The sequence below is a fragment of the Bufo bufo genome, chromosome 4 (genome assembly GCF_905171765.1).
Source record: "Bufo bufo chromosome 4, aBufBuf1.1, whole genome shotgun sequence".
In the NCBI taxonomy this organism is placed as follows: Eukaryota; Metazoa; Chordata; class Amphibia; order Anura; family Bufonidae; genus Bufo; species Bufo bufo.
The window spans coordinates 120,301,785-120,324,392 of record NC_053392.1 but is presented as its reverse complement, the minus strand read 5'-3'; the positions used below and the strand labels follow the sequence as shown (position 1 = coordinate 120,324,392).

Here is a 22,608-nt window from a genome sequence, read left to right as displayed (position 1 = left end):
TAGTCGTGACGTTAGTGGGCCGGCGGTAAACAGTGAGAAGGCCGCGCCGCTGCCTTCTCAAACAGCTGATCGGCGGGGGTCCCGGGTGTCGGACCCCCCCCTCCACCCGATCAGAAGCTGATGATCTATCCAGAGGATAGTGCAGAATCCCTTTAAGGCACAATCAACCACTCGGGAGCAACATCAAGGGTTGAGTGTAAGGGCTCATGCACACGACCGTATGTATTTTGCGATCCGCAAAAACTATGGATGACGTCCATGTGTGTTCCATATTTTGCGTAACAGAACAGCTGGCCCCTAATAAAACAGTCCTATCATTGTCCATAACTTGGACAATAATACCATTTATTTTATTTTTTTTCTGAACGGACATATGGAAACAGAGGGTTTTTTTTTTTGCGGACCCATTGAAATTAATGGTTCCACATACAGTCACGGAACGGACACGGAAAGAAAATACGTTCGTGTGCGTGAGCCCTAATACTGTGCATTTGTATTACCACATTTGGGTGTAATCCAGGATCGGAGCCAGACATTCACTGGAATGCAAAACATGGACAATTGCTCTTTGTTAGCGGCTTTCCATTCTGTATAATAGATATGACCCAAAATACGGCACCTCCTCTGTGATGTCGGTATATATCCTAACAAGCAAAGCGGATGTCGCCATCAGATAACCCCTTTAATATAAATTGTTACGTCTGTGATACTAAAAATCATCTGCTCCGAATTCATGGAATTCTACATCGTTTAGATCAGTAATTGTTCCTGCTGGAAAGTTCTGCTTGGTCGTAGCGTTTAGCTTACTACCATCGGAGAAACATCCATGTGCAGTAATACAAATGTACACAAAAAAATTTCAGAACAAGATTTTTGTGACTTTTTTTTGTTTAGGCATCTGGATTTCAGGATTATCGCATTCTGGATAAAAATTATTTTTTCATTAAAGGGGTTCTCGGGGAATTAAGAAAATGAAAATACGCAAATATTACTTTATTATAAATATATTCCATAATACCTTTCATTATTTATAATGGCTCGTTTTGTCTAGGGAGCAATCATCAGCAGAAATAAAATGGCCGCCGTCCTGTTAGTATACACAAAACCTGTCCAAATCACAAAGCAGGACAAGTTACTTCACAACACTGAGCTAAAAAGCTGCCTCATCCTCCTCTCTGCTTTGACTGTCATAGATTATGATGCTGACTACAGTTTAATATGATATTTAGCTGAATCTTGGTGGGAATGGAGTTCATCAGGAGACATGAAGTACAGAGAGGACAGACTGTGGTAATGGAGACTGCATACAAGTGCTGCTGCTTATTAGCCACATCTGTTCATGAACTCCATTCCTACAGAGATTCAGCTAAAGATCTTATCTGTATTCAGGATCATAATCCCTGACAAGTAGGAGAGGAGAATGAGGCCGCTCTTAAAAAGGACCTTTTTTACTAGAATAAAACATCTAAACTAACTATACAGACATGGAGAGCGGCGCCCAGGGATCTCCCTGCACTTAATATTATCCCCGGGCGCCGCTCCATTTGCCCGTTATAACCTTCGGTATCTTCATAGTTAGGCTCCACCCAGGGGAACCTCCCGGCGTCTCTTTCTCCTATGCTGTAGCGCTGGCCAATCGCAGCGCTCAGCTCATAGCCTGAGAGGCTTTTTTTTCTCTCAGGCTATGAGCTGAGCGCTGCGATTGGCCAGCGCTACAGCATGGGAGAAGGAGACGCCAGCAGGTTCCCCTGGGTGGAGCCTAACTATGAAGATACCGGAGGCTATACCGGGCGAACGGAGCGGCGCGCGGGGATAACAGTAAATGCAGGGAGATCCCTGGGCGCCGCTCTCCATGTCTGTATAGTTAGTTTAGATGTTTTATTTTAGTGAAAGGTCCTCTTTAAGCTCAGTGTTGTGCAGTAACTTGTCCTGCTGTGTGATTAGGACAGGTTTTCTGTGTACTAAAAGGTCAGCGCCCATTTTGTTTCTCCTAATGGTTGCTCCCTAGACAAAACGAGCAATTATAACTAATGAAAGGTATGTGGGAATATATTTATAATGAAGTACAGTAATATTTAAGTATTTTCATTTTCTTAATTCCCGGAGAACCCTTTTAACTAATCTTCCCCTAACTACCATAGCTAGTTCATATACTGTATATACAGTATATAGATATAACCATATTCCCCTCCCTAAGCTAAAGACTTCAGAGGTGTCAGGCTGGCGGATCGTCTCCTTTGCATTATTTTTTTGTACTACAAGCAGAGCATTTTGAAAAGATTTCCCCTCATCCCAATTGTATCTGGGATGTCAGAGATTGCTTCAGCCAAAGGTTCCCCCTGGTGGCAGACTTGTGCTACAGATATTAAGGTATTTAAATGGAATATGTTATCAGAAAATAACCTATTGTTTAAATCAAGTGTTTATTTTCAACATATCTTTTTAGCATTTTTTTTTTTTTTTTTTTTTTTTTTTTCCGTGTCACAATCTACAGTATCTCACAAAAGTAAGTGCACCCCTCACATTTTTGTAAATATTTTATTATAACTTTTCATGGGACAACACTGAAGATGTGACACTTTGATACAATACGAAGTAGTCCGTGTACAGCTTGTAGAACAGTGTACATTTGGTGTGCCCTCAAAATAACAACACACAGCCATTCATGTCTAAACTGTGAGTACACCCCTAAGTGAAAATGGCCAAATTGTGCCCAAAATGTCATCATTTTGTGTGGCCACCATTATTTTCAAGCACTTTCTTAACTCTCTTGGGCATGGAGTTCACTATAGCTTCACACGGTGCCACTGGAATCCTCTTCCACTCCTCCATGGTGACATCATGGAGCTGGTGGATGCTAGAGACCTTGCGCTCCTCCACTTTCCGTTTCAGGATGCCTCACTGAGGCTCAACAGGGTTTAGTTCTGGAGACCTGCTTGGCCAGTCCAGCACATTTAACCTCAGTTTCTTTAGCAAGGCAGTGGTCATCTTAGAGATATGTTTGAGGTCGTTATCATGTTGGAATACTGCCCTGTGGCCCAGATTCCGAAGGGAGGGGATCATGCTCAGCTTCAGTATGTCACAGTACATGTTGGAATTCCCGGTTTCCTCCATGAACTGTAGCCCGCCACAGCCGGCAGCACTCATGCAGCCTCAACCACGGTACTCCCACCACCATGCTTGACTGTAGACAAGACGCACTTGTCTTTGTACTCCTCACCTGGTTGCGGCCACACACGCCTGACACCATCGGATCCAAATAAATTTTTCTTGGTCTCATCAGACCACGGGACATGGTTCCAGTAATCCATGTCCTTAGTCTGCTTGTCTTCAACAAACTGTTTGCAGGCTTTCTTGGGCATGATCTGTAAAGGGGGTTCCTTCTGTGACAACAGCCATGCAGACCAATTTGATGCAGTGAGGAGTGTACTCACTTTTGCGAGATACTGTATATTTGAATAACAAATCCCAAAATCCTGCAGTTTTCACACTGTCCACTAGGCCAAAAATATGTCAAGACTTCCTGTTCTTTGAGAGCAGCCACATTGTCCATAGACACAATGGACAGGAGGGACCTCTTTGACTTCTATGGGAGAGTTCTCTGTGACCTGTGCAGAGGTCAGGAGGGAGCAGATAAGCTGTGATATCATCTATTGTGAATGGTGGATCCTGTGTTATCTATAGAGAGGTGTTAACTATCATTGCAATTCTGCCTGCAGCGGTAATGAAATATAACCTGCACAGAACTGAAAATCATGACTTATTTATTAGACCCAGTGGCCGGTGTGAAAATTGCAGGATTATGTAAAAAAAATTTCACCAAAAATGTATGTTTAACATAAAAACATGATTTAAATAATTTGAAATTTTCTGTTTACACATTCCCTTTAAAACCTCTGCATACAGAGAAATGACCTGTGTTTCACAGTAACACAGCCAAGAATACTATAGTATTAGATGGAAGGCACCTGACGATGAGGCCTTATGCACATGGCCGTTGCCCTGCTGTGCCCGTATTGCGGCCCCCAAACAGCAGGTCCGCAATATACAGGCACCGGCCGTGTCCACACCGTCTCACAGATGTGGACCCTTTCACTTGAATGGGTCTGCAATGTGGAAGGAGCGGTACAGAACGGAGGCACAGAAGCACTACAGAGTGCATCCGTGGGGCTCTGTATTTTTGTACGGTGCAGACAGATCACGAACCCTTTCAAGTTGAATGCATTTGGATCCGTCTGCAGCTACCGCACGGATGGTGCCTGTGCATTGGGGACCACAAATTGCAGTCCCCAATGTACGGAACAGCCGGCACACCTTTGTGTGCATGAGACGTAAGGCTGATTTTGTACGGGGTTTTGCAGTGTCTTTGCCCTCGGCTCAGAGAAACGTCCAGGTGCACATGTTTAATCAGGCATGCTCAACCTGCGGCCCTCCAGCTGTTGCAAAACTACAACTCCCAGCATGCCCGAACAGCCTACAGCAGGGAATTGTGGGAGTTGTAGTTTTACAACAGCTGGAGGGCCGCATGTTGAGCATGCCTCTGTTAAATGCATTCATAGGCCCCCATTTACCAGATGGAGGGCGGAAGAGTACTTTTTTGCTTCCACGGTGCTGGTTTCCAGCAGAACACCTTTGTTCTGCTGTATGGCCTAGCACAGTCTTCTAAGCTATCCCACACATAGGCATACAGTATGTTTCACTAACATGGGAGCCAATGGATGCCATTCTATGCCTACTGTGGAATCTGTCGGAGGTATGAGTAGGGAAACCCTCCTGGTGTATACCTCCATCAGATACTGCAAAATGCAATCTGAAAGCACTGTAAACTGCTGCTGAGAGCTTCAGTGGTTAGGTATAATCTGTTGGGGAAGCTGGCAGTAGAAGTGTTAATTTTCCCCGCAGCACCACTGCAAGCAGAATTACACAGTTCTTACTGACATTTGTGGATTGTCCATGTAACGCATGGAAAAGCTCTGTGCGAGACTCCTGCATCACATAATAGATTAGGGCAGTGGTGGCGAACCTATGGCACGGGTGCCAGAGGCGGCACTCAGAGCCCTCTCTGTGGGCACCCGCACCCTGGAACAAGTCTATGGTGTACCAATATGCCTTAGACTTTTCCTGCCATTCATCAGCGCAGGGCGCACTATGAACAGCGCAGGCAGCGCACTGAATGTATGCAGGCTATTATAGCTAAGTGATAAAGTACATGGAAGATATACTATACTGGACTGTAGAATTCAGGTTACATTGCAGTGTTGGTACTTTGCGATAAATAAGTGGGTTTTGGGTTGCAGTTTGGGCACTCGGTCTCTAAAAGGTTCACCATCATTGGATAAGGGTCTTGAATTGGGTTTTCTAAAAAACACACCCCTTTAAGGATTTAGCAAAGTAAAATGTGTATAGAGAGGATGAAGTGGACTGTGCCATGACTATGTTCAGGCCCCTGACGAAGCAGGCAGAATATCTTGACGTTGCTGTCTCCTGTCACCGTTTTACTGATGAATTATCATTTTGTGTTTGATTGTCTTCAGTGCAAGCTGGGTGTTCATCTTAATGGCGCTGGTTACAACGGTGAAGGCAATGCCCTGGTAGAGCTGGTAGAGAGCTGGCATGTGTGCCTGCTCCGGAAATCAAATCTACACTCAGGAAAAATATTTTATAGCCAATTGTATATTTGAATTCCAGATCCGAGTGCAGATGGTCACACATTGGTGAAGGGTTAAATGGGCGTTTTCTATGTTCCCGAAAAACATCTGCAGGAGGCAGACACTGGGAACATGTTATGGTTGGCGTTCCTATAAGGAGAACCAGTCCCCATCCTATTACCATATAAAGGACAGAGAACGTGTGACACCCATTTACAGCACCGAGAAAATGAAGCCTCTCATCAGTGTGTCTCTACCTGTCGTAATCCTGCTTTCCTATGGAGTCCTTACTGCGGGATCCATATTACCTGACCCGGAGGACACAGCAAAGGTAACACGTTACTCAGGAACTTTCCTCAAATAATCAGAATCAGCTATTTATACAGCGTATCCGAAAACCACAGCACACATAGCTTATTGTTAATATTTCTTCATAAAACAGTACGTTGTTGTGACCGTGAAGGGTTAATTAACTATTTGCATGATTTTGCTCTGCTACGTCTGTATATTTGTGGTCTTCATTGTGCGTTATTCATCTCACGTGCACCATGTAAATGAAAGAGTATGTGTAATAGATTATTCTGTAATGTGCTCAAACTGGTTGTCAGAATCCTTGCAGTTGTCTGCCCGATCCTTGTGCCTATTTTAACATACAATTCAAATACTATTTCAATAGTTGTTTTTTTTATCATTTTGAACTTGTTTTTTTTTTCTTCTACTTTTTATGACGTGTCCATGGTCTTTTAATAGCTGGGTAAATGTTAATGGTGCTTGTCGGAATATGCTCGGATCTGGTGTTCAGGCTTCAATAGATTTGGGGTGAAATCAACAGCTCCTCTAATAAGATTATCATATGTTTGAAATGATCTTAAAGCAGCCAATGATTCATTGATGACTAATTTTATGATTTACACCACTGGTGACTTTTCCTGTACAACCTTAAAGGGAACCTGTCACATTGAACATTGTGTCTGAGCTGTAGGCAGCACGTTATAGAGCAGGAGGAGCTGTGCAGATTAATATATAGTTTAGTTGGAAATGATTTAGTAAAATTTGTATTTTACTCTTTTAAATCTCTGCTCATTCTGGTCTTTGAAGTCCAGGAGGCGGTCCTATCAGTGATTGACAGCCTTCCCTCTATAACTGTGTATACATAGATAGCTGTCAATCACTGATAGGACCGCCTCCTGGACTTCAAAGCTCAGAATGAGCAGGAAATTAATAAATTACAAGTTTTACTGAATCTTTTCCCATAAAACTATATATCAATCTGCTCAGCTCATCCTGATCTATAACCTGCTGCCTATAGCTTACATAGCATTTTCATGATGGATTTCCATTTTAAGGCCCCTTTACACGGGCCGATTAGGGGACCAATTATTGGAAATGAGTGTTCGTACAAAGCTCATTCCTGATAATTGCCCTGCCATTAGTCACTCAGCAAGTGAGCAAATGCTTCTTATTGGGTGAAGGCATAGTTAACACCAAAGCCATCTTTTCTGGACAGCAGATTGTGCAGTGTAGGTAGGGATATGCCTCCCAGAAATAATGTATCTTTATGGTGGTAAGAGACCGCCTCTGAGGAGCAGGTAATTATCATTACCTTGTCAAATGAAACGGGGATTAGGTGACCCCTATCTATAAGACATTATCCTGTGGGTATGCCATAAATCCCTGATTTGGGTGTGCCCCTTTAATGGTTACAGTGGAGCCTGTTACCTATTCTACTATTTATATTTATATAGGGTATTCTGTACAATTTAATGGAAAAGAGTAATCGAGTACGCCAGGGGAAGCACAGAAACCAGTAACAAAACTTGAGAAATCATGTCTGCCCAGGGAAGAGTTTCAGAATGGTCATTCATAATTAAGGTTTCTATCATCCGTCACAGATATAATTTAAAAATTAAGGGGGTCATTTATTAAGACTGGCATTTTAGACGCCAGTCTTAATAACGATTTGCGCTGGCGGTGGATCCACTGGAGTTATGAAGAGGCGCAGGCCTCAACATAATTTCGGTGGATCCACTGCTACTTCTAAATGTAAGACAGCTTCCTTGCTGTCTTAGGCCTCATGCACACGACCGTGCCGTTTTTTGCGGCCCATTGTAGACATGCCTATTCTTGTCCGCATATAGGAATAGGACATGCTATATTTTTTTTGCGGGGCCACGGAACGGTGCAACGGATGCGGTACCATCTGTGCACGGTGATGACCCCATACTTTGCAGACTCATACAGAACAATAGAAATACTAATTATGGTACATCATGATGAGCTGCGCCAAATGATAAATTCACCTCTGCTAAATCTGTAATTCAAGAGGGTTTCTCCCAACACATTTTATGGGACACCCATTAGACTGCGAGAAAGTAATGAAGGTTTTGAAGTTCCTGTGTTTTCCAGGTGTCTTGTTCTGCTGAGAAGCTGGTGAGATCCTCGGAGAGCTTGTACATAGGGAATGGAGATGCTCGGAGTGTTCTGCGCCTTGAATTCCAACTTTCTGAATTAACAAGGTATTAATGTTGTCATTGTGTTCTATAAGAGCCCAGCATCTGCTATGTGGATAGACTGTGTCAGGGGAATGGGATTCTGAGGGCTCGCCACACCAGGAATTCAGTGTGGTTACATGGGGGATCATTTATAAAAAATGAAGATTGTACAGTTTTTTTTTATAACATATCTGATTATATTAAGATTTGATCTTCATTCAAAGGTTTATAAAGGAGATGTAATGGAAAAAAACCACCAGATTGACATATCCTTCTGTGGCTCTAATGCTTGCTATTGTATCCTTCAGCAGGATCTTCTTGTACGTGAAAGGGGTTGTTCACCCTGGATGTGCTTTTTACCAGACCCACCAATGTGGCCAGATCTGCAGTGATGAGCATACTTACCTGGTCCTCGTTGCCGGGTTTACTCATGGGTGCTTGAGGGAGAACAATGGAGGTGGAACCCAGCAGCAGGAATCAGATAAGTATGATTACCACCACGGGTCTGGCCACGCTGGGAGGTCTGAAAAAAGGCACACTGTGGGTGAACAACTCCTTTAAAGGGCATCTGTCAGCAGATTTGTACCTAGGACACTGGCTGACCTGTTGTATGTGCGCTTGGCAGCTGAAGGTGTCTGTGTTGGTCCCATGTTCATATGTGCCCGTGTTGCTGAGAATAATGAAGTTTTAATATATGCAAATGAGCCTCTAAGAGCATCGGGGGCGTTGCTGTTTCACCTAGAGACTCGGCTCTCTCTGCAGCTGCCACGCCCTCTGCACTTTGATTGACAGGGACCTGTCAAAGTGCAGAGCAGAGCCTCTAGGAGTAATGACAACTCCCCAGTTGCTCCTAGAGGTTCATTTGCATATATTAAAACTTCATTATTCTCAGTAATACAGCCACATATGAACATGGGACCAACACAGACGCCTTCAGCTGCCAAGCGCACATGTAACAGGTCAGCCAGTGTCCTAGGTACAAATCTGCTGACAGATGGCATTTAAGAGGCCTTTTACATGATCAAGAATGCATTCACCCAACCATTACACTGAGTAATCCTGTCACTCCCCACCCAATGCTTGTTTCTCGGATGACTGCATTTTTTAATTGGCACGAAGAATCATCGCTTGTTGGCACCATCACCCTGTGTGAACAGATGCTGCAGAGAATAATGAAGCTGTATGTGCTGAATGATCACATGAGTGACTGCTCCATGTAAATGGAGTCAAACAGGTGCTGATCAACTTGTAATACTGTCTAAAAATCCACTAGTCTCTTATATTGTGGGAGAATTATTTTTGTATATTTCCATGGAGTCGTTTTTCAGTACTGCAGTGTGTTAAAGAGTAACTAAACTTTTAATTACGTTACGTTTTTTGTAAAATGTCCCTAATGCCCTAAAAATACTTTTGTAATATACTTTATTAATGGATTTTTCATAGAATTTTCCCTCCCTAAAGCGCACCTTTCCCTGCACGCTTTCAATTCACTTTCCTGCACTGCTGACTTGGCAGCGGTGTATGGAGTACGGACTCTACACTTTATGAATGGGGCCGCAAACAACGGAGTACGGGCAGGAGCGCACATTGTGTTAGGTTTACTTAATGCTGGCATGCACATGGGTACCCTGTAAAAATGTGCCATGCCAGGATTAGCTTACATGCAGGACTATCGGTTTATTGAAGCAGGCACAGGCAGGAGCAAGCTCCGCTCAGCTAATCCTGGCATAGCATATGGTTACAGGGTACCCCAGCATTTAGCCAACCTCGGGGGGGAGGGGGGACAGGCAGGAGCAGCAATGTGCGCTCCTGGCCGTACACCTTGTGCCCCATTCATACAGTGTAGTAGAGCCGGTACTCCGTACACCGCTGAGAAGTCAGAAGGGTGGAGAATAGTGAATTTAAAGCGCACAGTGAAAGGCGTGCTTTAGGGAGGCAAAACTCTATTAAAAATTAAAAACCCATTAATAAAGTACATTACAAAAAGTATTATTAGGGCATTTAGGACATTTTACAAAAAACTGAATTAAAAGTTTATTTACTCTTTAAGTATTTCTAGCATGCACAGCCTGTTCCAAATCCTCCCACAGCACCCTGAGCTTTGACTTGGCCATTCAAGAATCCTAGAGGATGGCTGGCAGGGCATGTGCCCCGGGTGCTGGGAGCGAGGGCAAGCACTAAGGGTACTTTCACACTAGTGTTTTTCTTTTCCGGCACTGAGTTCTGTCCTAGGGGCTCAATACCGGAAAAGAACTGATCAGTTTTATCCCCATGCATTCTGAATGGAGAGCAATCCGTTCAGGATGCATCAGGATGTCTTCCGTTCAGTCTTATTGACTGTTCAGGACGGAGATAATACCGTAGCATGCTGAGGTTTTATCTCCAGCAAAAAAACTGAACACTTGCCTGAATGCCGGATCTGGCGTTTTTTTCCATAGGAATGTATTAAAAATACCGCAATGCCGGATCCGTCCTTCCAGTCTGCATATGCGCAGACCTTTAAAAATGTGAAGAAAAAAAATATAGAAACTGATCCGTTTGTCCATATGACAAATGGACAGACGGATCCGTTCTTGCAATGCATTTGTGAGATGGATATGTAACATCCTGAAGTATGTCACTAAACTTCTGTATCCCTGCTACAATAATGTCAGGTGTATATGTGTATTTCCATCTAGTGTAATCTAAGGCTACATTCACACGTCAGTATTTTTCTATATCCCGATTTTCGGTCCGTTTTTTGCGGATCCGTTGTTCCTGAAAATGTTTCCGTATGTCATCCGTTTTTTGCGGATCCGCAAAAAACGGAAACATGTATAAATTTCAATAAGCAAATAAAGTTGTTTGGATTTCTTTGAAAAATAAAAATAAAAAAAAATATTTAAATGTCATTTCCAGGAACGGAATCCGCATAAAACGGATGACATACGTAATGACATCCGAATGTCTTCCAGTTTTTGCGGATCCATTGACTTTGTATTGTACCAGGATCCGAATTTTGCGGAAAAGAATAGGACATGTTTTATATTTAAACGGACATGCGGAACGGAACAACGGAAACGGACAGCACACATTGTGCTGTCCGATTTTTTCCAGGACCCATTGAAAATGAATGGGTCCAGATCTGGTCCAGATCTGTTCCGCAAAAAACGGAACAGATCAGGAAAGAAAAAACAGACGTGTGAATGGACCCTAACTGTGCATTGCCATGATATGTATTTCCAGGTCTGTATTATATATTTGCTGTAATTTCAATGTACACCAGCAGGTGGCAGCAGTATGTAACAGGATCTTAGCCAATTTAGTATTTCTAGATTGGAATAGGTCATTCCAACCTAGCTCCCCCCTCTTTGAGGAGGAGTGGAATGTTCCCACATCCTGCCTCATGGGGAGGAAGGAAAGTTCTAGTTAGTGTGTACCAGCCCCCTCCTTGGGGAAGGCTGTGTTGGTGGTAGCTCCTAGAAACAGGGAACTAAGATCCAAGCCTCGGCTGAGGCCCAGGATCACTCTTCCCAGCCTGAGTCATCTACCTCAGCTGGTTGACAAGAAAGCAGCCATCTACAGAACTATAGATCTCCAGGAAGAAGACATCATACCCTGCTAGCAGTCCTGTGAGTACAGATCCAAAGACAAAGAGAAACCAAGTGCCTCCTCAGCTGATCAGGCCCCTACTCAGCAGACTACAGACAGAGCAGAAGATAGATACCTGCCAGATCTACTAGGCATATGTATAAGAAGCAGAATAGATATAAATTCCTGCCACATATTGCCAATACCTGCTTGGACCCCAGACTATTGCTGTAACTGTATGGATCAAAGCTGCCAACCACTAAGTAAAGACAAGTTGGATCCTATTACCTGTTTGGATCTCAATTATTCCTCAATTACTCCTACTGACCACACTCAATTTTATTGCAAGTGAGCCAGGATTCAGGAGTCCAGCCGTACCAAGGTAGGAGACACCGTTGACACTACCATATCTGCTATACAGAGACATTATCCCCCTCTGGCATTCCTCACCTGGTACGTGAGCTATAACATCTTAAAGGGCCCTGCTACAGTACCTGCGCAAGCTGCAATTGGCGTCACGAACTTATACACATACCTATACTGACCCACTGCATAGCATACCCACTGACCCAGTGTCCTGCTCATTGCAGATCTGCATCCGGATCCTTCCACAAATGCTGTCCATTTGCATGCAGATTGCCGGATCACTCTGCCGCAAGTGTGAAAGTACCATAACACTACAGGAAATTTAAAAGAAAATAGCATAGTTATAACTCTGGCTCATATTTTAATAGAAATTGCTAAGTGACTGCTTTACGGTACGGTTATCTTAATTTTTTTTATCTAATGGGGGGAATTCATCACGTCCTGCACTCCACAATTCTGGCTTCAAAAAGTCTTTGGGCCCACTTCCATAAAATTTTAGCATTTTTACACCATTTACTTCAGTTTTGAAAAGTGGGTTGGGGAACGGGCATGGATAGATATGTTAATGAGTTTCACTACAGATTTATCACAGCAACTTTTTTAAATACAAAAAAGTTGCAAACAAACACACTCCAGTAGAGGGATGGCTTAGGCCTCTTTCACACTTGCGTTGTTGGGATCCGGCATGCACTTCCGTTGCCGGAGGTGCCCGCCGGATCCGGAAAAACGCAAGTGTACTGAAAGCATTTGAAGACGGAACCGTCTTCCAAATGCTTTCAGTGTTACTATGGCACCCAGGACGCTATTAAAGTCCTGGTTGCCATAGTAGTAGTGGGGAGCGGGGAGCAGTATACTTACAGTCCGTGCGGCTCCCGGGGCGCTCCAGAATGACGTCAGAGCGCCCCATGCGCATGGATGACGTGATCCATGCGATCACGTGATCCATGCTCTTGGGGCGCCCTGACGTCATTCTGGAGCGCCCCGGGAGCCGCAAGGACGGTAAGTATACTGCTCCCCGCTACACTTTACCATGGCTGCCAGGACTTTAGCGTCCCGGCAGCCATGGTAACCATTCAGAAAAAGCTAAATGTCGGCTCCGGCAATGCGCCGAAACGACGTTTAGCTTAAGGCCGGATCCGGATCAATGCCTTCCAATGGGCATTAATTCCGGATCCGGCCTTGCGGCAAGTGTTCCGGATTTTTGGCCGGAGCAAAAAGCGCAGCATGCTGCGGTATTTTCTCCGGCCAAAAAACGTTCCGTTCCGGAACTGAAGACATCCTGATGCATCCTGAACGGATTTCTCTCCATTCAGAATGCATTAGGATAATCCTGATCAGGATTCTTCCGGCATAGAGCCCCGACGACGGAACTCTATGCCGGAAGACAATAACGCAGGTGTGAAAGAGCCCTTAGTTACTAGAGTAACTTTTCTAGACAAAAATGTTAGGTTTAAAGTGCAGGGGTGCACCAACAATGAGGCCAGGCGAAGCGATCGCCTCAGGCAGCACCAGGTGGGAGCAAGAGGGGGGCAGCGAAAGATCCATGGGCAATGAGCACTTTCATTGTGGCAAAGGGGTTAGGTTAAGAAATTGGCATGGAAGAAGCGCCGTATCATTTTTCGCTTCAGGCAGCAGAAAGGCTAGGTGCACCCCTGTTAAAGTGGCACCAAATTTAACCAACAAAATTTGACAAATTTGGCGCAAAGTACTCCAACTCCTACTCAAGCAAAACTAGTTTCGAATATTGCCCTTATGATAAATTCCCGCCATGTTCAAGGCCTCGCACACACCTGTCCATATGTATTTTGCGGTCCACAAATTGCATACTGTCCATGTTGTATCCGCAATTTTTGTGGACCCATTGATTTAATTGGGTCCATAGTCCACATGTTCTGTCTTTTTGCAGAATGGATGGACCAGGTGCTTTATGTTAGAGGCTGAAGTACGGCACACAGAAGCCTAGGAACAGAATACATACATTTTTGGGCTGTTTTTGTTTATATATATTTTTTTTATCAATCTTCAAGAAACATTGTGATGGACCAGTGGTTCATTATGTATCATAGAGTACATATGTTGTATTTTTAGTTGTTGCCATCTGATAATTGGACTAAGGCCTGCACACGGACGTATTTTCTTTCCGTGTCTGTTCCGTTTTGTTTGCGGACCGTATGCGGAACCATTCACTTCAATTGGTCCACAAAAAAAAACTGAAGTTACTCCGTGTGCGTTCCGTTTCCGTATGTCCGTTCCACAAAAAAATAGAAAATGTCCTATTATTGTACACATCACGGACAAGGATAGTACTGTTCTATGAAGGACCAGCTGTTCCGTTCCGCAAAATACGGAATGCACACGGATGTCATCCGTATTTTTTGCGGATCTGTTTTCTGCGGACCGCAAAATACATACGGTTGTGTGCATGAGCCCTAATATATATAGAATTCTATAATCATGACTATAAGTTATAGCAATTACAAGAAATTAAAAGGGTTTTCCGAGAGTTTAATACTGATGACCTATCTTGGATAGGTCATCAGTATCTGATCAGTTGGGGTTCCACACCTGGGACCCCCGCCGATCAGCTGTTTGAGAAGGCACCAGCACACTGTCGTACATTGTATAGTGGCTGTGCTTGGTATCACACTCAGCCTCATTCACGTCTATGGGGTTGAGCTGCTTCTAGGCCATGTGACAGATGACAGTGTCGTCACTCGGCCTAGGGAAAGCTGTGAGCGTCGCTGCCTTTTCAAACAGCTGATCAGCGGGGGGTCCCGGGTGTCGGGAAAGAGGCGCTCCAGCCGCTGGGATTCCATAGTGCACCAAAGCGGCAGCAGCCCGAATTGCCCACTTTTTTCTGTACCCTCCAAAAAGGTTTTAAACGTATCGTGAAGAATAATTCTTTCAGCGGCAATGAGGTGGTAGACTAGCTGCTGTGTTTTTGTACATGGATAACTATACATCGGTGGTCCCCATTTGGCCTAATGCGTTGGTTATTCTATATTCCACAGTAATCTCTCCTCGTTTGATTTTCGGACCTTCGACCCAGAAGGCATAATCTTCTATGGAGATGTCGGAAGAGATAATTGGTTTGTACTTGGGGTCCGAGAACGTCGTCTAGAAGTACAGATGAGTAATGGAAATGGTCAGATGGTTCTCTCCAAGTGGGGGCCAGATGTGAGCGATGGAAAATGGAGGAAGGTGAGAGGAAATGACACTGAATCACAAATCAAAATCATTTACAATCAAAAACATTTACATTCATCTTATAGCATCTAGATAGTTTATTACAAAAAATCCGATGTATATTGTTATAGCAATAATGATATGTAAAAGGTGAACTATATTGCCATCTTAAAGGGGCTCTCTGGGAGTTCGATATTGATGGCCCAACCACAGGATATGTCAACAATATCTGATTGTTGGGGATCTGACTCCCAGCACCCCCACCGATCAGCTGTTTGAAGAACGTGCAGCGTGCTCCTCACAGCATACCAAGCGCAGCATCATACACTATAGCCATTGTTCCCATTATTGCAGTCCAGGCCTATTCACTTGAATGGGACTAAACTGCAAATAGGACATGTGACCAATGAATGTCACTTCACAGGCCGAGGAAACGGACATGGGGCCCCACAACCTCTTCAAACAGCTGGACCCCACTGATCAGATATGTTATCAGATAATGAACTCCTGGTAATCCCCTTTAATTGTTAATATTATATCTCACAATGGTGCAGCAGTAGCTCCCATTCACTTCTATGGGCCCGACGGCTGTTTTCGGCGGCCCCATAGAAAATGAATGGAGTGCGGATGTGCATGCGCAGTGCGCCCTCCATCACTTTCGGGGCTCCGTTCTCGATATAGGTGTGGGTCCCAGCGGTGGGACCCACACCTATAAACAATGGGGGCATATCCTAGCGATATACCCCCATTGTCTGTGATGAGACAACCCCTTTAACATGGCTTAGGTGCATAAAAAAACTATGATAAAATATATAATAGAAAAGATAACAAATGAGCAAGCTCCCCATCCACCAGTTCCCAACATGGCACCTGGCCGACACCCATATGATTTAAAGAGTGGTGGTAGTAGCAAGACACATCTTACCCTGATGATGTCCTCAGTGGAGCAAGCTTTTTTGTGCAGTACACGACCACCAACGGTACCACCAACCAACTACATTGCAAGGAGTTAAAGGCGGGAAAAATAAAATAAAAATAAACCTTGCTACACAAGTGATTAGTTGAAATCCAACTGCCTCATCCTTATCTTCCCCAACATCTGCTGTTGGGGGAAAGTCAGGAGACCCCCATACACATGACATAGTCTGTCGCTCCCACTGCCATCAATGGGTTCAGCCGACATTTATCTAACTTGCATGTCCAGCTTTTTTGTCTGCTATCATTGCTCAATGCTCTGTCTTTCAGGTGACTGTGGACAGTACTATCAACACTATTGATGTGAGAGTGAACGGAGAGATTGTGGTGATGTTGACTTATCACGTGAACAATGAACTGGTGCCTCAGAGCTGCTCCACACTTAGCATCATCCTGGGTGACCTTCCTTCAGACCGTAATCTGCAGCTTCTCAAGCCGGTACTATGTTGTTATATGACCTTTTTTTTAGAAGCATAGAAATTTACATTTACTGTTATTTCATTGCTAACCAAGTAATGTATATCAAGCGTACAATGGATGACTATAGGAAATGTACAGCAATTCACATTAACCAATTATCACCTACAAATTACTTTACACATTACTCTGAGGGTAAGATGGCACTCTAGAACAGTATTGCTGGTGTCACCATGTGCTCCCTCTGTCTAGCTGGTTCCTGCATTGGATGGGTGTTTGCGTAACTGGGCCTGGGTGGAAAAGAATACTGAAGCCCTAGACCGTGCAATGGAGATGGACGAGAACCGTCGTTGCTTCCAAAATGAGGAACCTGGAGCTTTCTTTCCTGCTCATGGATTTGCTACATTTAAACCAGCCGGTGGGTTATCCTCTCATATTCTTATCACAGACTGGTGCCGCTGTGGCACTCCTGGCAAACAGCTGATTTTGCCCGGGGAAGATGCAACCCAACTCTATGATGTTCATGTGCATATGGCATATGGACATGGGTGGTCTACATGCGACAACTCTCTTAAAGAAGACCTGTAACCTCTCCTGACATGTCTGTTTTAGTAACTATTTCCATCCCCCATGTAATAACAATTCTGGAACATTTATTCTTATTCTGTGTCTCTGCACAGTTGGACCTTCATTACAAGCTCCTAACAATTCATTCATAACTTCTAGTAGAAATAATAAAGGAATGGCACAACATTGAGCCATAAGAATAGATGTTCCACAATTATTAGTACATGGGCAATGCCAGTAGTTACTAAAATAGACAAGTCAGAAGCAGTTACAGGCCCTCTTTAAGAGACTAATTGACAGGGGTGCGGCTTTTTGAAGTCTCTTATCAATAAATGGAGGTCCCAATTCCTCCTTTGCCTCTAGGATATGGCTGCAAAGGGCAAGGGGACTCCCTCAGCTACTTGCGTAGAGACAATTGTCTATAATAAAGAATATCTGGTCAAAAATATCTGTTGTTGCTATGGCTTTTTAATATTTTTAACTTTTTTGTAGCATTTCCAACAAAGGACAAAGATTCATGGAATCTAATCTTGCAGCTGGCCTTCCGAGTACTAGAGGATGGTGGGGTCCTGCTGGGATTGTCTGGAGCAAGGAATGTTTCTGCATTGACAATAACTTTCGATTTGGAGAAACAAGTAACAAACCTTTGATTTTATCAGAATTTCTTGTGTTTTTTAGGATAATTTTTTTTATTAGAGGTTTTTAGTCTTTAATCTATTTATTATATCACGTAATTGTCTTCAGGTTTTGGAAGTCTCCCTGCTGGGAAAATTAGCACATTCATTAAAGTTCCCACCTGGTGTATGTCTCAAAGACTGGCATACTGTGAATGTTGTAATCCAGTCCAACCAAGTTGTCCTGACCACTACTGAGGCCTCATCTTCAATGGATATTGTGCCAGCGGACTTCAAGGCTTTGGAAGACATATGGCTGGACCCTGCTTCTGAAATCTCTATTGGAGGCACTTCGGGTAAGTTTTGATTGTCTCTAGTCTGCAGCCAGTCCACATCCTGCAGTGAAGTTCTGTAAGGAGGTTGTCCAACATTGACTTTTTATTTTATTGCACCCTTCCCAGCTGAACCTGTGAAAGGAGGTATACTTACCTGCCATATGTGACTCGGTTATCTGCATGTAAACTTTCTGCACTAGTGGGGGCCACAGGCACCGATGCAGCCAATGTCAGGCCTCAGCAGTAATGTGTCCTCAAGCGGCCAAGTCACCAGTGGGGCCAGTCATTGGCTGCAGTGGTGCATTTAAAAAAATCCCCCTTTAAAAGGGGTTGTACGTACCATTAACATGTTTTGACCAAAAGCTCAGAATGGTCTAAAATATCAAAATGAGTAATACCTTTACAAATCACCCGCCACTTCCCAGGTCCCCTGTCAATCTTTGTATCTTGGCTTCCTGCCCTAATGTTTCGACACAGTTACATTACCATTGCCGCCCAGTCTATTTGACTTTACAGAACATGTGCATATTAACTTTTAATTGCAATGTAAACTTTGTGATTTCAATGCACACACAAGATGTGTCACGGGTAATGGGGAGCGGATAACACCAGATAACACACACAAGGAATAGACTGGAGTCTAGGCCTCAAAGCTAAGGGAGAGGGATGGTGACCTCCTAGGAATCCCTAGACCTCTCCCTGACTCCTGCCAGCATGAGTAGACCCTGAAGGTGGAAATACTCATACACCGGAACCTAAGCCCTGGAGACCCTTGAAGGCCCTAGGAATTGTGGCAGGGAATGAGACTACTGGTTCTTCCTCAGATGAAGGAACCAGCGTCTCCCTGAGGCCTAGACAACAACACACACAAGTGAACAACAAAATGTACTTAGCTTAAAGAAGAATGGAGGAGCAGGAGATCCAAAGGAACAACACACCAGCTCAACCAACTCCAGCAGGAAATATCAACCGCATGGTAAGCACTGTGAGTCAGAAATACATAGAGTCTCAGTAATGACCACAAGCTGCACCTGACAAGAGGTGTGGTCATTACGAAACAACAACACTGCAAGGAGAAAACAGAGAGACTGTGAGATACCCTCACGTGCCGCCAGTCTCTCAGATCTTCTCACCTCTGTCATGGGAGGGACCGTGACAATGTGTGGCTTAATCCATAAAAATAGACCTCAGTGGCAAGTAATAGGCTCCAAATGAATTTGTCTACCGCTGGACCATTTCAGCCCACTATAGTGTAAGACCCTGAATCCTTTAGAGCAGTGTTCCACACCTCCAGTCCTCAGGGCCCAACTACCGGGCATGTGTTCAGGATTTCCTTAGTATTGAGCAAGTTATATAATTAGTGTCAGTGCATCAGGACTTACCACAGGTATTCATTCTGTGGGATATTCTCAAATCATGACCGGCAGGTGGGCCCTGAGGACTGGAGTTGAGAAACCCTGTTCTAGAGGATCCTCTGGTATTCTGGTGAGCTAATCCAGCCCTGAACTGATGGGCATTATATTTAGAGCCTCACATTATTAGTTTATGACTACTGATATCTTATTGGAAGTAACTGCAGCTTTCTCAACTTTATTGCTTCTCTAAATAATGATTTCATATTGTATGTTTTGTGTTTAAAATGTTTTTTCCATCTCATAAAATGATTTTATGATATTGCTAGATATGCCACCACTTTCTGATCGCAGGGGTTCAAGCAACTATCACAGATCATTTCCTATGGTCAGAGAAACCCCATTTGAGCATCTAGACACAAATTGGTGATATGGGCTACAATATATTCATCCTAAAGTGACATTTTCTCACGTTGCAGAACAAGCTGAGCCTGGTGCACGTTTCTCAGGGTGTCTAAAGATAATTCTACAAGGAACGGCTGTTGAGGTGGACTCGGCCGAGTACAAGCACCCTCATGTCCACAGTCACAGCTGTCCACTGGCAGTATAGTGAATCATGGAAAAGTCTTCACTGGAGGCTGTGTGTTCTGATATGTGCGATTGTATCATTCTTCTACATAAATCTAAACCATATCCTCCAACCAGTTGGGATTTCAGGAACTGTTTTTAGCCCCAAATTTTCAATCAGTTCTTTTGGAGTCCGGAAAACAGAACAAAGTCTTGTTTAGGGGAACACAAATACAAAAAGACCACCATGGTGTAAAATACATATGTCATGGTACATGCGCACTAGATTGGCTTGCTTTGATCTCTAGGCAGGATCATCTACAATGTACACTACTGAGAGGTATATTTTCATGTATCAGTACAGATGAACAATGGGGTTTTACCTTCAGATGGACGTCTACATGAGAAATAAATCATATTTACACTTGGATGGATTTATGTCTTTATTTGTACATATCTGACTTATTCCAGATTGAGAAAAAATGTGGACAAGATTTGACCTCACAGGTGGAGGGCCTGTGCGCATGGTGAGATGTGGCCTCAGTGCAGCCAAGTTTATTATGTTTACTCGGTGTTCATTGTTAATGGACACGTGGTTTTGTGGGATGCCCCACAGCTATTAGCTATGACTGCTGAATAATCAGTTCATATGATTTCCCTTTGGTTTGCAAGACTAAGATATTCAAACATACTAAGGCTGCATCGCAATGTGGAACGGCAGCACCATTTTGGCCGTACCCTAAAGGGTTAATTCAGGTTGCAACAATTATAGGTTATTCCTTGTACAGTGGTCCCTCAAGATACAATGGTCTCAGCATACAATATTTTCTACTTACCATGGTCTTTTGGGGGACCATAGAAACTGGAAACTAGACTCAACATACAATGCCTCTGACTCGGAGCCAACCAATCGACATGGCCATTTTATTGATATAACACCAGTATTGGTGTCTGGTAGCTGTGCTTTACAGTACAGTGCAGTATTACATGTCCGGTACTGCCCTCTGTCTGTGCCAGGAAGAGCTGCTTCCTTGGGTGTCAGGTGATGGCGACTCCATGTTTCTTTTCTGGTACATTTGTGTGCAATACAGAGCCCTGAAGAAGCTCCTTTCCTCATCATAAAAAAGTATTTACAGCTTCCCTCATCTATTGCTGTTCTACGTTAGGCCAGGTTCACATCTGCAGCAACCACTCTGACAAAGGAACAGACTACCAGCGTTTACTGCTTCCGGCATAGCCATACACTGCCGCATGCCACCAATTCCCATTTGACTGTAATGGGATCCAAAGGTAACCCAGCTACTTTCCTGTACGCAATGGGGATCCGGCATTCCCGCAGATATGAACCAACCCTAAAGACTTGCTTTATCTATCTGATTATTTTTCTTATTTCGGGATAAAACATTTTGGGGCTTTGGAACCAATTACTAGTTTTTCATAGATTTATGGACTCCAATGGTTTCAACTGACAATGGTCGTCCTGGAACCAATTAATATTGTAACTTGAAGGGCCACTGTATGGTGTGTGATGTCAAATACTTTTTTGTTAAAAAGGACAACAGTATTATAGCAGTGGTTTGCTACCCAGAAAATGACATTAGTAAGTTGTCAGAGCACAGAGGCTCCTTTATCAGGCCAATTTACTAATTAATTAGTGAGAAAAAACTACAACACTTGAAGATGTTACAGACATATGTACATGGGGATGAGATGAGCCACAGCAATAAAACAAGGGTTCTTGTTACCGATAGACAGGCAAGAGAGGTTCAAGGCCCCTTTACATGGGACAACGATTGGGTTACTATTGGGAGGAAGCCTTTTTAGGAACCTCGTTCCTGATAGCTGCCCTGTGGGGACCTAAGGCTACATGCATACGACGCTAAAAACGGACACACTGTCAGTTTTTCATGGCCATTTTTCAACCATTTGTGCATCCATTCTCTGGCCGTCTGTTCGTTTTTAATGGCGGTTTTGCATCTGGCCATTAAAAAAACGGATGAATTTCATTAGCTTTTTTTTATAACGATCCCACCCTCTGCGGTGCTCTCAGTACACGTAATCTCCCCCATAATGATCCACAGCAGTAATAATGTCCCTCATAGTGGCCCCCATTTGTAATAATGTCCCTCATAGCGGCCCCAAGAATTAGTAATGTACCCCATAGTGGCCCCAAGAATTAGTAATATGCCCCATAGTTGCCCCCAGCTGTAATGTTTTGCTTTAGCAAAAAAAAAACACCTCATCCACTTGCACACGCAGAGGCATTCACTCCTCTCTTGATTGAAAAGGACCTGCGCTCCGCATGATGACATCACCGTGCGCTCCCAATATGAATGCCTGGTGACATCATCACACTGAGTGCAGGTACTTTCCAATGAAGAGAGCAGTAACTGCCTCTGTGTGTGCAAGTGGATGAGGTGGGTATTTTTTTTGCTAAACAAAATCAGCGGTGGTGGTGCTTGCGCACAATAGGAAAAAGTGCCCACCTCTCTGATGGCCGGGACCGTGGGAGCGCACAT

At 43.8% G+C, this 22,608-nt stretch overlaps 1 protein-coding gene across 1 annotated transcript; it reads left to right on the top strand.

Moving 5' to 3' along the window:
• Positions 1-5,614: 5,614 nt before the first annotated feature.
• On the top strand, positions 5,615-20,517 carry SHBG (sex hormone binding globulin). Its single transcript, XM_040427779.1, has 8 exons — positions 5,615-5,979; positions 8,055-8,164; positions 15,088-15,277; positions 16,508-16,675; positions 16,907-17,072; positions 17,714-17,856; positions 17,966-18,191; positions 20,002-20,517. Exons 1-8 carry the CDS (start codon positions 5,740-5,742, stop codon positions 20,130-20,132), a joined length of 1,374 nt encoding a protein of 457 aa, XP_040283713.1. The 5' UTR covers positions 5,615-5,739; the 3' UTR covers positions 20,133-20,517.
• The last annotated feature ends 2,091 nt before the right edge of the window (positions 20,518-22,608 follow it).

What these genes read in the sequence shown, in the direction of transcription:
- SHBG (XM_040427779.1), top strand. Translation starts at nt 5,740, where the DNA reads ATGTTCCCGAAAAACATCTGCAGGAGGCAGACACTGGGAACATGTTAT. An exon ending in CAACTTTCTGAATTAACAAG is followed by an intron (nt 8,165 to 15,087) that starts GTATTAATGTTG and finishes TATATTCCACAG; the next exon opens with TAATCTCTCCTCGTTTGATT. An exon ending in CTCTATTGGAGGCACTTCGG is followed by an intron (nt 18,192 to 20,001) that starts GTAAGTTTTGAT and finishes CTCACGTTGCAG; the next exon opens with AACAAGCTGAGCCTGGTGCA.